The 16,765-nt window shown below is 42.9% G+C and overlaps 1 protein-coding gene across 4 annotated transcripts; it reads left to right on the top strand.

Annotated features, from left to right (window-relative positions):
- Nucleotides 1-4,667: 4,667 nt before the first annotated feature.
- Nucleotides 4,668-10,813, top strand: LOC136473942 (exosome complex component RRP45A-like). 4 transcript variants are annotated; one of them, XM_066471559.1, is made up of 10 exons: nt 4,668-4,870; nt 5,470-5,679; nt 5,774-5,869; nt 5,960-6,074; nt 6,314-6,394; nt 6,486-6,674; nt 9,286-9,542; nt 9,647-9,702; nt 10,100-10,330; nt 10,522-10,813. In XM_066471559.1, the coding sequence occupies exons 1-9, from the start codon at nt 4,737-4,739 to the stop codon at nt 10,294-10,296; spliced, it is 1,335 nt and encodes a 444-aa protein (XP_066327656.1). In that variant the 5' UTR covers nt 4,668-4,736; the 3' UTR covers nt 10,297-10,330; nt 10,522-10,813. The 4 variants fall into 4 exon arrangements, 3 of the variants coding, with proteins under 3 accessions (XP_066327656.1, XP_066327657.1, XP_066327658.1); XR_010762812.1 differs by lacking the exon at nt 10,522-10,813 and having other exon boundaries at nt 9,286-9,548; nt 10,100-10,166; XM_066471560.1 differs by lacking the exon at nt 9,647-9,702 and having other exon boundaries at nt 9,286-9,439.
- Nucleotides 10,814-16,765: the final 5,952 nt, after the last annotated feature.

The following is a 16,765-nucleotide window of genomic DNA, read 5'->3' as shown; positions in this document are numbered from 1 at the left end:
TTTTTGTACTACTATTTGCACATGATAGTACTAGTTGTGAGCTGGAACGGCGACTTGGTTCCATCAGCGATGCAATGCTCATCAAGAGGAACAAGGTTAGGAGCTAGGAGTCTGCACGCTGGTTGTTCTCCTGCAGAATAAATTAAAGAGAGAATTATGTATTTGACAGTAAAATAAATCAGTCTTTTGTATTTGGTATTTAAAATTTTGAATTTTCTTATCTGGCACCAAGTTAAAATTTCCTTCCCTGTATGGCACTACCGTTCATTTCATCCATTCATCTGTTAGTTGACTATTTTGACCGTGTCAGTTTTTTCTTAGTATAACCAATATACCCTCTGTTACTCACGCATCCAATTTCTCCCTGGACTACTCGAGCGGTCGAGCACTCCTGTCTCCCATGAGTCCGTGACCTTCTTCCCCGAAAAAAACACTAAACCCTAGATTAATGAAAGGAGGAGGAGAGGATGATGGAGCAGAGGATGTTGCGGCTAGCGGCGCTCAGCACCAGCTAGGCGTGCCCTTTGGCGGGGCGACCTCACCTGGCGGAGCCAGGCCGTGGCGCGGTCGCAGCGGCGGGGCCGACGCTCCGGCTAGCCAGCAACGTGGCAGAGGCGGCGCGTCGGCGGCTCCCGGCGCACAGGCCACAGGGCAGCGTCCCCAGGCCAGATCAGGAGGATTGTGGGGGCATGTTCTTGGATCTGGAACGGGATAGAGTTTTCTTGCAGTTGTTATTGCTAAGATTTGCAATGTTTTTTTTGTGCTAACCCCGGCTACATATCCAAAAGCTTGGGAAGACAAGCAGTGCCCCAGCGAAGTCCTTTATTGAATACTCCCTCCGTCCCTAAATGTCCGTCGTTTTCGCTTTTCGAAAAACAACTTTGACTAAATATATATTAAAAAATATTAATAGTTATGATACATAATTAGTATCATCGGATACATATTTAAATTTAGTTTTTTAATAAATATATTCAGAGATAGAAATATTATATGTATTTTCTATAAATCGAGTCAAAGTTATTGGCACGCAAATCGTGACGATAAACATTTAGGAACTGAGGGATTAATTCGTAGTTTCGGTGATTGAGCGAGAAATATGAGTACCTGTATACTTCTGATGTTCAATTGTGGAGAACTCTAGATGATTGGCTAGCTGTGACACCAGATGCTCAAACCTGTACTATTCTAAGCATTTGTAGAGAAAATATCTGTTTGTTGTTGTCTTCATGTCTTGCGATGATCTGGCAAGAATATAGGACTAATCAAACTGAGATGAGCGAGCTGCTAAACTGCATAAAAAATTCTGACAAAGCTAACTAGACAGGGCAAATCCCTCCCGTGCTAAGCCTACCCCAGTGAGACCTGCTCTTGCCTTAGAATTTGAAATTTATTATTTATTTATTTGCAGACTTCGATTATCAAAATCCCATGTTTTAGTTCACAATATATTTGTGATATTTATAATTTTCTTATTTGACAACCTGTTCATCTATTATTTCTCTATTTGGCATCATATATTTCTGCTATAAAGAAGAACATTCATGTCATTTTACCAGCCATTTGACGCCGTTACTAGCCTAAATGGACGGCAGCGCTATCTAGGGAATGGAATTTTAACTTGGTGTCAAATAAGAAATTTCAAAATTTTTAATACAAAATGTGGAAGATTGATTTGTTTTAGCGTCAAATACATAATTCTCCCTAAATTAAAAGAAGAACACAGACAAGGACTTGGTTTGTCATTTTGGTTGACCTCGAGTAGGTGTTGTAAACTTTCGTTTTCCGTCTGAGATGACTTCGGATGTCATGGCATGAAGTAGGCAGCTGCAACTTTCGTCGCCTACTGTTCCCAGTCTAGCTAGGATTACTGGCATCGCCATCCTAGAAACGAAAGCAATCGAGCGATGACGAGTGCTTCCGAGATTAGGAGTAGCTGGCTAGGTTGTTTATATACATCGCGTGCTTCTCCAAACGACTGAATCAAAGGTGTTAGTGTGTCATCTCGGCATAATTAGTATTTTTGTAACCTTTATTTATATTGTGATGTGTAGGATTGGAACTACGTGTGATTTTTTTTATTATTTTGATCTTGAATGGTTTGGCATGTTAGGTTTTCAGCGTTTGCTTTGCAGTTTTCTAGTTAAGAGTGGAGACATCAAGGGTAGTCTTCTCTTCAATTTTGTTTATACGTGTGTCACTGTTACATGGCACTACACACCATCGCTCTTCTCTTGTCAAGACTGGACCGGTTTGGATGACGCGGTTCTGTAGTATTACAAAACTATGGTTTTATAAGCCAAAGAGGCACAAAACCACGATTCTAGAGGCTATAGGATTTGTTATATCCAAATACCCAACAGCTTTTAAAAATCAAAGTATTTTGTACTATTCCTCTGATATTTTAAAATACTTTGCATCCAAACGTAGCCCGATTTTTTTGCTGAAGAGCTCGTGTGAAAGCAAGCCCGGTTTCTGCGCTGCCCGTCGGCGGCTGGCGGCCGGGGTGGTCGCTCATCGTCGGCTGTAAATTAAAACGACACACTTGGACTTGGGAAGTGTCGTGACCGTTAATCCCAAATCCAAAAGATTCCATGTGGACACTCATGAGTCTTCTTCAAGGGGTGCTTCCACACTCTCTGAACACTTTTGAGATCGCCGAAAAATCCGTGGAGCCTAAAGAAAAGCACAAAGTGAAGTGTCAGCATCGAGTTGACCTCTGACCGACGGGGTGCTGCAACTGCGAGCTACTAGTACCGACCAAGGTCCTGTTCGCTTTGAGAAATTCTGGAGAAATCTAAAAGAATCTGAAGAAATTTATTAGAGAAAAATACTATTTCGGTTATAAAAAAAAGAAGTGAATCAAGCCGGGTTTAACGCTGATGTGCAGACCGCCCATCGTGCCCTGCGTGGCAAAATCATATAGCATATCTGGTCTGTTTTTTCTTTCTTGAAATATAGTATATCCAGCCTCCTGCGACCATGCCTACTTTTTGTAAGATAAAGGAAACAAACGTTTTGGCCTCTGGACTTACCGACAGTAAACATGTCTACATATAGCATAGTGGTTACAATGCTTTAACAGCAATCGTGGGTTTGACTCCCACGAGAGCGAAGTTGGTTATTATAAGAAAATCCCTGTTAGAGAAGCCGCGGTCCGGAAGTTTGTTTGCTAGCAAAATTCTTCTATCTTATATTAGCAAATATCCTTAAAGAAGAGATCGTGTCCCACGCCGGGCCTGGCTGGTCGAGTGTTTTTAATTTTTTATACCTGGCTCTTGACCAAGCTAAGTGAAATGACAATGATGCACATCTAACTTGTGAGTTTGTTTGTTCTTTTATTATTACTAAGTAGACATGCACGTACTTTTAAAAATATTTTTTTCACAAGAAAATAAAGAAAATTTTGAAAAAGTCAATTTCTACATCTTTTCGAATATAATTAACATGGGGTTAAAAATTCAAAACATGAGACTCTATAGTAAACTTTTTACCCACCTAAAAGACTCATTTCTACCTAAAATCTCATCTCTGGGATGTGTTTTGAATTTTTTTCCTTGAGCATAAACCTCAACCTGCAACTGATCTTATCTTAAAAACCCTTAAAGCTTCTACTAGCAAATAGGCACTAAAATGAGTACATGAAGGTTCAACAATTTTAAACTAGGCACCATGAGATAGAGCATGATTTTTTTTTTTAAAAAATTGAAACTAGTTTCATAATTTTCCAAGCTAAAACAAAATTTCTATATTTTCTAAGAGTAAGCCAAATTTTATGATTTTTAATTATATTATTTTTCATATAAAAATATTTGGATAATTTTTTGACTTTTGATTTTTGTTTTTTTAATATTTCAGTCCGAATTATCTCCTAAACTTTTAACTAGTTCGGTTTATCTCCTATGACATGTCACCACGTCAGTAAAACCACTATCAAAACCAGTCAGGCTGCAAAAACAAACAATTTTTAAAATTTAAACGGAGTCAAATAACCGGTTTTGTAAATAGTGAAGGTAAATCGGACAACCGCAAAAATTAAGGGAGGTCGAAAGGACTTTTTCAATAAAAAACACTTGTGCACTTAAGGGTCTAGAGCTTCACTAGTGAATCGGCTTTTGTTAGCTTTAGTTGCATATGAGCATCTCTTCTGGTGAAGCTGTTACTCTTTTAGAAAAATATTTGGTAGAACAGCTTCCTTTATCGTTAAAATAAAATGTCCACAATATCTTTTCTTTTTTTCTTTCTATTTTTTCTCCTCTGCCTTTTCTCTCTCCACCTTATCACTTTTCTTCCTCCACCGCGTCGGTCTCTCTTCCTGGGCGGGACGCACGCGCCCCGGTAGGCGGTGGCTCGCACGCGGCAGCGCGGCCCGGCAGAGCCCCCAATGGCGGCGGAGGCTGGCAGCTGCGCGCCCCGTCGATGGCTGCGCGTCCGGCGGCCTCGCGCCTGCGCAGCCGCCCCTCTCCGAGCCGGCATTGGGGCAAATCAGCCCATCCAAAGCCTCGGCCCACATAGAGTATCCAGGACCGGCAGAACATCACAGTTTCTAGCCCAGCCCTTTTCTCAAACCGCAAGCCTCCACGGACCGATCCGGACCACGGGAGTCCGCCCCCCGCCCCAAAACGAAAAGGGAAATAAAAGAAGACGGCCGAACGCGACTTCGTCGACTTCATCGAAAAACCCTAGCTCTCCGATAAAAAAAAAAGGAAAAATCCTAGCTCTCTCCGCCGCCTGCCATGGCCATGGAGCACCTCCGGTGGCGCCCCACGGTGAACGAGCGCGACTTCATCGAACGCGCGCTCCAGTCCGACCTCCGCGTCGACGGCCGCCACTCCTTCGACTTCCGCAAACTCAAGATAACCTTTGGCAGGTAACATCCGCCGCTCCCCTCGTCTTACCTATTCAGAGGCGGAGCTCCGTCTCCCCGATCCCCAATTCGGCGCCGGCCCTAGCTGTCTCGCTCGGTCGCGCCCGTTCCCCGATCCCCTTCCGCATCGCGCCATCGCCGTGCCTCCCCTCCGCATCAGGGAACCGCCACCGCCGCCCGGCGCCCACCACGCCGCCGCTAGCGAGCTTCGCAGCGTAGGGGCGGGGGCGCAGCCCCGCAGGTAATGGAGGACGGATTGTGGGATGGTGGTGGCGAGCAGGTGAGCGGCGCTGACGCTGGCCGTGGGCGTGGCCATGTGGGAGGTCCTGGCGCCGGGAGCGAACTTGAAGGAGAGTGCAGGAGTCGGCCGTCCGCCCCACCTAACTTTCCAGCCGAGCTCCGCCACTGTACCTATTCGGCTATTCCCAGCTCGCTTCCGCTCCTATGGGTTGAGATTCGTCCTCGTCCCTAGCTGACAGCCCGCAATTTTATCTCGTTGCCACCGCGGCTTTGTTTTGCTTTGCTCTGGTGCGTTGCAATTTGGGCGTTTATTTGGCGAGTAGGTTTACATCCTTTATTGGTGGTGGTGTTGTTAACTTCAGGGAGGACGGCTCGTCGGAGGTGCAGCTCGGGGAGACGCACGTGATGGGCTACGTGACTGCTCAGCTGGTGCAGCCATACCGTGACAGGCCGAACGAGGGGACGTTGGCCATATTCACCGAGTTCTCACCCATGGCCGACCCAGCCTTCGAGCCTGGGCGTCCTGGGGAATCAGCAATTGAGCTTGGACGAGTCATCGACCGTGGCCTCAGGTCTCCTGATTCTTGGTTCTGTAATTTATCAGAAGTGGTTTAAGCGTGGAGCCTGATAATGTGAATTTTGTGTGTTTGTATTTTTTTTTTTCAGGGAGAGTCGAGCTGTTGACATGGAATCCTTGTGTGTTGTTGCTGGGAAGCATGTCTGGTCTGTGCGTGTTGACCTTCACATCTTGGATAATGGAGGGTATGGGTTAACGAGTTATAGGTTGTTTGCTGATGTAATTAATTTGTAAACACTTGCAAGTTACAGTTCTAATCTTCTCCATTGCGATAGGAATCTCATTGATGCAGCTAACATCGCTGCATTGGCAGCTTTATCTACTTTCCGGAGGCCTGAATGCACGGTTGGTGGGGACGATGGTCAGCAAGTTACAGTGCATGATCCTGAGGTAGGCATACACTCTCAATGTGCTCTATTGTATATGGTGCTGCTAATATATCCCTCAAAGGTCATGCTCCGTTATAAATCAGTAGATTCACTACTTTACTATGTCCTTACGAGCTAATTTGTATGACTCCCACAATTTTCTGTAGTGTGCAACTGCAGTATTGGCCTAATGGTTGCTTTTTTGTCCTGCTTTGTTGACCACTGCAACTATTGTGTGTTCTGATTTGATGTATTTTACAGGTTAGGGATCCGCTTCCTCTTACAATACATCATATGCCCATAGCTGTAACATTTGCATATTTTGGTGAAGGCAACATCGTGGTATGTCTCAATATTTAAGATTGAAGTGTTCTTGACCAATTTTCATCAAAGTATTAGCATCCTCAGCTGAGGAACTGACCTTTTTGTGTAGGTTCTTGATCCCACATACAAGGAAGAAGCAGTAATGGGAGGGAGGATGACTGCTACAGTTAACTCAAATGGTGATGTTTGTGCCATCCAGAAAGCTGGTGGAGAGGGTGTCATGTCAAGTGTTATCATGCAGTGTTTAAGAATTGCTTCGGTAAAGGCTGATGATATAACAAGCAAAATAAAGAAAGCAGTAAGTAAGCGCCATCAGATTGATGACTAGCTGAGGTGCCAATGTGTTGATATGGTTCTCAACAAAGTTCAAATCAAATCATGCATACGATGTAAAATAAGTTATAGTTAAGTTTGATGGGACTTTTGCATAAAGAGATTCTTTCTCTACCTACATAGGGATTCCATTGCATGTTTACTTAGCTGGAAAATGTTCGCCTATACTACATCAGCATTTGAATTAGATTGCTTTGCATATTTAACCTCAATAGAAATATTTTCCCTAATAGCAGTAGTTTCTCCACTCTATAGATACAGATGCAAATTTAGTGATGCAAACTACCAAAGCAATTACTGCAAAGGTTGATGCTCCAGAAGAGGACACAAATTACCTTATGATCAACTGGTTAGCGGCACTACATTATCTTACTCTACATTGGCAGGACCTGTGAGCCTGTGTAACCAAAAAAGAAAGCTGTGGAGAGAACGTTAGAATTAGCTTTTGGGTTTACATAGAGCTAGACGCACAAAGTAACAACAGTCCGATGAACAGCCACATGGACTGAATTCCATTGCCTGGAGGCCTAGAATGCATAGCTGTATTATTGGATCCCCATACATAAAACCAATGCACTCACATTTTCAACGCAATGAATATCATATGCAATTATTGGCTCTTTTATTGATTCTTCTGTCGGCTTGAAAATAAACATGTCACTTGATTCATCCTTAAATTGAGCTAGACTGGATTGAATAAATATTGCTGCCTTGTCTGAGCTAAATTAAGGCAGAAAGCTGGGTGGAGATGACCGAGGGGAAAGAGAGGTGTATCTCAGATTGACAGTAGTGGCACATACCTTCTCAGGGCAAGCCAGGTGCGATAGAATGATGATGAGTAGAGGCAGGGAGCCACTGTGGTTAGGGTTACAAGAGGACGGCGGTGGTCAGCCTGCCCCGTGTCCGTGAGAGCCGTGAGAGAGCTCACAGGCATATGCGGCAACCCGCGCAGCACAACTAGCTTTTGCAGGCTTTGCGGCAGCCCGCACAGTGCCACAAAGCTCACGACTGGAAAGCGCACGCCTAAAACAATACCTGCTTGCTGTCCACTAGTTACAAGACACAGAATAAGATAGCTAGCAGATTCACTCACATTATCTTCTTCTCAAACTTGCACAAATTTACAATCCATCTCACATACTTCAACAAAATCCTAAAAAAATCACAAAAATAAAAAACATGACAATGACATTTCTAGTGATAAATATGTTCTTATTTATTACAATAATAAAAATAAATTAAACTATTAAGTTATTTGTGTATCTAATGAGACAATGTTTACATATTTTAAGCATCTGTAACATTAGTGATGTACAATTTCATCTCATTGTCTTCTTGGAAGTAGCCACCCCCGATTTAGAACATAATAGCAAGTTAGAAAACCTAGTTGTAAGGAAAAATATGGGGCAAACCCAACTAACCATGCAAACAAAAAGAGCTCCAAGTCTCTGCTAGCTTCATAGTTCATACTGAACTGCTGCTACTAGCTGAGACAAAAACAGTGCTAGATTAAATAAATAAACCAATAAGGCCAGTCTCAATGGGAGTTTCATGGCATTAAATGAGCTGACATGGCATGGAATAGATGAAGTGAGAGATGATAAAAGTTTCATGGGAAGAAATGAGTTTCATGGGGATGAAACTCATTTACACTGTTTCCAACACACGAGTCTTGGAAACTGGGAGATGAAACTCCCCACTGAGACTGGCCTAACACAACGGCTAGACAAGTGCAACTTAATATTAAATTATGATATTGTTGCAAACCTTACTGGGTTCTCAAAAAATGTAGCGGTTGTGGTCGCCGCAGCAGGGGGCTGAGGTTGTCGCAGCAGCTCCAGCTCAGGCTGCAGTGGATCCGAAGGGCTACTGCAAGAAACAAGAGGAATCAGATTTGGTGCCCAGATGGAATGGATGAGGTGCCCAGATGAAACAGGGGGCTGAATCACGCACAATCGCAACCAGAGGGCACAGCGACGGCGGCAAGGCTGAGGACGATGACTGGGTGCTGATCTGATGGCGAAGTGGTCGGAAGGCCGGTGCTAGGGTTCTCCACCATTGGGTTGCAGACGCTGGTTGCGGCGCCGCAGGGTTACGTGGGCTGGCCGCATAGCACTGCTAAAACTATGCCGGCCATAATGCGGGTTCTGGTGGGTTTGCAGCGCGTGCTGTCCCAGCGGACACGTGGCTCAACCCGTGCCTCTTGCATTCCTAACCGTGGTGGCTGGGGGATTGTCTTGGCAGTCATCCTGACCTCAAGCACTGGATGAATCTGATTTGTTGGGTGGGAGGAGGCCAGGAGGGTGAACAGCTGGTCGTAGGTTGTGCTGGATGAGGTGGTACTGGTGGGCCCACGTGTCGTGGTTGATTACTTCGTGAAAGGAGGGAGAAGGCCAGAAGGGATGTGAGGTTGTAGAACAGAGGATCCCGTTACTAACTGTACTTTTTAAGTAGCGAAGTTGTAGTTTGCATGTCTTTGAATGTTTCGTGGATTGTGAAGCTATTCAGATTATGATTTTCATTCCATTGTTGACTTTGTATTTCATTACTAATCGTATGGCTGTATTCTGTTTCAGGTAGACTCATACACCACCGAGAAAGCTTTAAAGAAAGTAAAACGTTTACCAACCTCAGTTCCTCAGAAAATTAGTGTCACTGATGTAATTATGGATGACAAAGGTGATGGTGAATTGGAAAAGCAAGCTGTGGCCGTTCAGCAGATAAGCAAAGGTGATGAGGACCATCAAAGTATAAAAAGGAATTCACCCTTGACTGGGGACCGAATTGCTAAACACAAACAAACATCAACATTCATTGGTGGCCCATCAAATTGGTAGTGGTTGGTCTGATGTTTTGTTTCCTAAGTTCTAGATATTTAGCATAAACATTTGCTTGACACAAGTTTTTTGCCAACTGGTCCTGGTTTTTGCCATGTAGGGATCCATATTCTAAAGGAGTTTCATTAAGCTCCCTCAGAATTTCTGATTTGCCGGGTATAATTTTGTTTACATGTTATGGGTTTTCTTCTTGCTTGCTAACTCTCCATAACACCTCTCTGTGATGTACTTGGAGTCATTCTTTGGTTGGCATTTTTAATGCTCATTTATGATTAATATCATCATTATGGCGTGTCATTCTCCCCTGTTTCTACTTTCTAGTCATGTTTTCATACAACTTTTTATAGGGCTGGTAGAAATAATTACACAAACTGAATCCTTCTAAATTCTGATGTCTATAATTCTGCCTCCTGCCAGTCTAGAGTCATCCTTTAGTTTTCAGTCATTTTGATTTGACATATGGAACTTGCTGTAATCTTTCTTGAAGAATACTTTGCTTGCCAAGATTGGTTCTCTCTCGTTTGGATTCACTTATTTGCTTCACATGATGCAGATCCACCAACTATCGTCAAGGTCAGCAGCCACGAGGATGCCCAACCAATGACTGAATCATCTAATGCTGAGGTGAACACATCAAGTGCTGTGGCTGCTGGAGAGTCTGATGAGTCCCAGGAAATTGGATCGCCAAAGAGTCTAAAAGATGCTATCAAACCAAAGCATAAAAGAAAGAAGAAAAGTGACAAGAGTTAGTTTAGTCGCAAGCCTGTAGTTTCCTATGCCCCAGGTGAGTGGTTATTTGTGCTATTGTTATGTATTTTGTACGGGCATTCTTATTGATAAGTTTTTACTACTATATGCGCGTGGTGAATGTTATGTTGATTCTCGTGATGATTGCACATGCTACAATTGTATGTTATGACTACTGCGATGATGATTTTGCATTCCCCAAAAATAAGCGCTGATTTTGTTCTGCAGGCACCTATCTGAACTCCTGATTGATGGGTCTTCATCCGGGGTGGCATAGATTGGTTTTTGTGTTTTCAATCGTGACTGATGTTAGTAGTGGCCACAGGCAAATTTTGTACAAGCTGTAGAGTTGTATTTTAGGAATGGTCCAGTTAAGCTTTCAGTCAACTTTGCAGTTGGCCAGTACATTCCATTGTTATATACTCGATACTACCGTTAATCCTCTATTGTCAGAAACGATTATGAGGATTGCCATATTGGACACGATGAACCATGAACTGTTAGTACTTCCGTTTTTTACATGTCAGTGTTAATTTTGTTCTAAGTCAAACATTAATATTTTTTACCACTGATTTTTTTTTTTAAAAATATCTAGATTCATGATATAAGATTTATATTATTGGATTCTATACAGAATACTTTCATAATATTATAATTAATATGTCCTGAAGTTATAAAGTTTATTTTTTTTAAAAAAATGGATAGTTAAAAATATGTCATGAAACTATAAGGATTTTTTAAATGGCCGGTCAAAGATAGTAATATTTGACTTAGAACTGAGTTAATGTGACAAAAATGAAAGGAGGGAGTATATAAGAAAGCAGATCAATATTCTCCCATTAGAGCATATTCAGCAGGAGCTCTAAAACGACGGTTTCCACTTGCGCCGGGTGGCTTTGTCGCGAGATAATACGTGAGTACTATGTCGGGTGGCTTCATCGTGAGATAATCTTGCTGTGGTTGAGAGCGATGGTTGCCACGTGGGGGAGGGAGCTGCCGGGCTTCGGGGGAGGGGAGGGAGAGATAATACGTGAGAGGACCCGGGGGCGGTGGTTACCATGCTAAGTAGGGAGCTTCCTAGGCTCCGAGGGGGGGGGGGGGAGGGGGAGTCGGTCGGGGTGACCTCGCCGGAGAGGAGAGGGAGCCGGCCGGGACAGCCTCGCTCGGGAGGAGGTGTTGGGCGTGAAAGCATCTAGGTCCTTAGATGGGTTTCGGTGATTAATGACAATACGTGATTACTATGACTAACGTGTGTTTTGCAGAGGCAATTAAGTTAGGTCATGGTAATGGAGATCGATTGGGCTATCATGGTGGTCATGCCCCTACGATAAAAATCGTTTCGGTTTTCAAAGGATGGACGACAAGGTTAAGAATGGATTAGTTCTAAGTGTCGATTGGAGTTGAAGAAACACTTAGAGTAGTTTAGGACTTTATTTTTTCTTTGGCCGTACTATTAAGGGAGGTATGAACGGGTAGCTTGACTTAGGTGAGTCTAGTGGGTTAGGTGTGGTGCACACTTGCTAAACCTAGCACTAGGTAGCTCCTAAAAAGCCTTTAGATCCATTGGAGCAAACTTCATTCACGTATGATTGAAAGTTGGAAGTGAATAGAGGGTCAAATGCTGATCGGACGCTGGCTTCGGTGTGACCGGACGCTGACGCAGAGTTCGGTCAGTTCATTTGATCAAGGTGAAGTTGTCTGGAAGTGACCGGACACTGAGAGATGAAGTGACCGGACGCTGAGTCCTAGCGTCTGGTCGACTACAGTAAGGTTCTAGAGAGGGAAAACCACGACTGGACGCGTCCGGTCAGTGTTGACCGGATGCTGAGTCTCAACATCCGGTCGACTCCAGTAAGGTTCCAGAGAGAGAAAATCACGACCGGACGTGTCTGGTTAGTGCTGATCGGACACTGCCCAACATCCGGTCACCACTTAAACACTAGAGTTCGGAGAGAACTGATCGAAGCGTCCGGTCAACATGACCGGAGTGTCCGGTCACCCCACAGAGGCACATAACAGTTCGTTTTTTAGCCATGCTTATAAATACTTTCTCCATTCGTGTGTGGGGGTACTTTTGCTCATTCAAACAGCTAAGAAACACCTTTGTGAGTGCTAAGAAGAGCACAATCCTAGTGAGGTGATTGAGATTTGAGAATCCTAAAGAGAGCCCTCATTAGTGAGATCAAGAGTAGCAAAGTGTGCATCCACCCTTCTCATTAGGCTTGTCGTGGTCAAGTGAGAGTTCGTGCTTGTTACTCTTGGTGATCGCCATCACCTAGATGGCTTGGTGGTGATTGGGAGCTTGATGATCATCCGGTTGAGCTTGTGGATGACCCAACTCAAGTTATGAGCGGTTGTGGGTGATTCACCGCGATGGAGTGTCAAAGAATCAACCCGTAGAGAGCACTTGATCCTTGCGCAAATCAAGGGGGAGCTACACCCTTGCGCGGGTGCTCCAACGAGGACTAGTGGGGAGTGGCGACTCTCTGATACCTCGATAAAACATCGCCATGTTCCTCCTTCTCTCTTTACTTTGAGCATTTACTTTGAGCAATTCAATTCTTGTCATTTACATTCATAGAATTGCCCTGCTAGAGTAGGATTGGAACATAGGTTGCTAAACTTTTGTACGTTAGATCAATAGAAACACTTTCTAGGCATAAGGGGTTAATTGGACTAACCGTAGGGTTTAATTATTGAAAGAAATTTAGAATTAGCCCAATTCACCCCCCCTCTTGGGCATCTTGATCATTTCAATTGGTATCAGAGCCTCGTACTCACGTATTTAGGCTTAACCGCCTAGAGAAAGACGTCTCACGGGGATGGACCTCCTCCTATCTTTGAGGGGGATAATTTTCTATATTGGAAAATCCGTATGGAGGCGTATTTAGAAGCTCTAGATGCTGGAATACTTAGAGCCGCCTCACAAGGCTTCCCAAAACCTCGGGATGCTACACACCTACAAGGCGATGAGGTGAATTACGAAAAATGGAATGCAAATGCTCGAAACACTATCTTTAGAGGCCTTTGCAAAGATGTGTTCAACCGGGTGAAGAACCACAAAAACGCCCATGCACTATGGTCGGATGTTTGTGCACTCCATGAGGGAACAAAGAGTGAGCGTGAGGAATGCTATCATCTTGTCATGAAAAAGCTTAACTCTTTTGAGATGCTTCCCAAAGAATGTGCTAATGAAATGTATTCACGCTTGAATGTTCTTGTAGAGGAAGTCAATGGGCTTGGACTCACTCAAATGCAACCATCCGATGTTGTAAGAAAGATTTTGAGTGTCCTCCCCATTGATAAATATGGACATATTGTGACTGTGCTTCATCAAGGTGATCTTTCTACCGCTACACCAACACAAATCTTGGGAAAGATTAATGCTCATGAGATGTACATGCACATCACACCACAAGATGGCTCATCCTCTACTAAGAAGAAAGAAAAAGACTTAGCATTCAAAGCTAGCCAAGAGAAGGCCAAAGCAAGGCTTGAGTATGAGAGCTCAAGTGATGATGAAGTTGATGATGCAAGCCTTGCTCTCGTGGTGAAAAGAACCACCAAGATGCTAAAGAAGCTCAACAAGAGTAGCATCAAGTTCGATGACAAGAAGAAATTCTTCACAAGCTCTAGAAGGAAGCCAATCTCTGAGATGGATTGCTACAATTGTGGAGAGTTTGGTCATCTAGCACATCAATGCACAAAGCCCAAGAAATACAAGTACAAGAACAAGTACAAGGGCAAGAAAGATGACTCAAGCAATGAAAAAGAAGATGAGAATAAGAAAAACAAGCCATACAAGGAGAGAGATAGCAAGAAGAAGAACTTCCATAAGAAGAAAAATAGAAAGGCATACATCGTCGGTGATTGGCTCACGGACATTGATTCATCTAGTGGCTCATTCGATGATGATAGTGACAAGGAGAAGATGGCCGCCATTGTTATTGACTCTTCATCATCTTCACTGCCACCACCTCCATCATCCCCTACACACCTATGCCTTATGGCCAAAGGTGATCGTAAGGTATCAAATGATGATAGTAGTGGTGATGAACATGCTAGCAATGATGATAGCGATAGTGATGATGATGAATATGAATCACCTTCTTATGATGATCTTGTTAAATTGCTAAATCAATACACTATGATCATTAGAAAGAGTAGAGCTAAGAATGAAAAACTAGAGGCTAAGAATGATTCTCTTTTAGCAAAATGTGATATAGCCGAAAAGGCTAGTGTTGAGCTTAGAGAAGCAAATGATGCTATATCATCCAAACTCAAGGAGCTCAAATCTTCTAAGAAAGAGCTTAAAGATAAACATAATAAACTTGAGGGGATGCACAAAGAGCTCATCACTAGCCATAACAAGCTAAAAGAAGAATATACTACTCTTAAGATTAATCATGATAATCTTGTCATTGCTCAAGAATTTTTATCCAATGAGCCACATGAAGCTACTAACAATGTTGTTAAGATTGATATAGCTACATCATGTGATGATTTGATCATTGAGAGCATTGAGCAAAGTTCTAGTAGCAAGGGCAAGCAAGTGGTTGAGACCGATGATTATGATGAGTTTGTCAAGCTCAAGAATGATAATGAAAAGCTCAAGAAAGATCTTAAAGAGCTCAAGACCACCAACACCATAGTACTTGAGACTAGTGATCATGATGGTGACTTGATTCTTGAGAATGAGAAGCTCAAAGAAGAGAACAAGAAGCTCAAGCAAGTGAAAAATAATGATGCTCTCAAGGAAGAGAACAAGAAGCTCAAGTTGAAGAAAGAGCATCTCAAGATTGGATTGAGCAAGTTCACAAGAGGTAAATATCTTCAAAGTGAGCTACTAATAAACACCGTCATGAAGATGGATAGAAGTGGCATTGGGTACATGGCAAACAAAGAGAAGAACGCTCAAGCTCAACAACAACAAAAGCCAAAGCCAAAGAAGTGTTTTGAATGTGGACAAGAAAGCCACTTTGCCCATGAGTATCAAATTCCACCACCACAACCCTTGCCCAAGCATGCTAGACCTTTTGCCTTCAATGCTCATTACATGCTTAGAAAGGATTTTAGTGGGAAGATAAAAGTTATGTTCTTAGGACCTCCCAATTAGAATAGGCCTAAGAAAATTTGGGTAGCAAAGTCACTTGTTGAGAAGGTGAAGGGCCCTGAACAAGTTTGGATTTCTAAAGCTTGATCTCTTGTGTGTAGGTGAACTACAAGACCGGTGGAAGTCATTGGGTTATTGATAATAGTTGCACACAACATATGACCAGTGATCCTCGTATGTTCACCTCACTAGATGAAGAAGTAGATAGATAAGAAAGAATCACATTTGGAGATAATTCTAAGGGCAAGGTTAAAGGATTAGGCAAAGTGGCAATATCAAATGATCATTCTATCTCAAATGTGCTCTATGTTGCTTCATTGAGTTTCAACTTGCTATTCATTGGACAATTGTGTGATCTTGGCTTCTAATGTTTGTTCACCGAGAAGGAAGTTGTTGTATCTAAGAAGGATGATGATCAAGTGATATTCAAAGGATTTAGATACAACAACCTATACTTAGTGAATTTCACCTCTGAAGATGCTAACTTGAAAACATGCCTATTTACCAAAACAACACTTGGGTGGCTATGCCATAGAAGACTTGCTCATGTTGGGATGAGCTCACTCAAGAAGCTAATGAAGAATAATTTGGTGAGAGGGTTGAAGGATGTGAAGTTTGAGAAGGACAAGCTTTGTAGTGCATGTCAAGCCGGCAAGCAAGTTGCAAATACTCATCCAACAAAAGCTTTCATATCAACCACAAGAGTGCTAGAACTCCTTCACATGGACTTATTTGGACCAACAACATACAAGAGTTTGGGAGGAAATCTTTATTGTCTTGTGATTGTTGATGACTATTCAAGATACACATGGGTATTTTTCCTTCATGACAAATCCGAAGTGGCATCTTGCTTTAAGAAGTTTGTCAAGAGAGCACAATATGAATTTGAAGTAAAGCTCAAGAAGATTAGAAGTGACAATGGGAAAGAATTTGACAACACAAACATAGAAGCCTATTGTGATGAAGTTGGGATCAAGCATGAGGTCTCCGCAACATATACTCCTCAATAAAATGGTGTAGTTGAGAGAAAGAACCAGACATTGATCACTCTTGTAAGAAAAATGCTAGATGAGTACAACACCCCCGAAGCTCTATGGGCGGAAGCTATCAACACTGCATGCTATGCATCCAACCGTCTATTCCTTCAAAAGTTCTTTGGCAAGACACCTTATGAGTTGCTCAATGGGAAGAAGTCGGACGTCTCCTTCTTTAGGGTGTTTGGTTGCAAATGCTACATCTACAAGAAGCGGCAACACCTAGGGAAGTTTCAAAGACGTTGTGATATTGATTTTCTTGTTGGTTACTCATCAAAGTCCAAAGCATATAGAGTATTTAATCATGCCACCGGCTTGGATGAAG

The sequence above is a fragment of the Miscanthus floridulus genome, chromosome 8, assembly GCF_019320115.1.
Source record: "Miscanthus floridulus cultivar M001 chromosome 8, ASM1932011v1, whole genome shotgun sequence".
Taxonomy (NCBI): domain Eukaryota; kingdom Viridiplantae; phylum Streptophyta; class Magnoliopsida; order Poales; family Poaceae; genus Miscanthus; species Miscanthus floridulus.
Note: the sequence above shows the minus strand (reverse complement) of the source record. Positions and strands in the feature narration are given on the sequence as shown.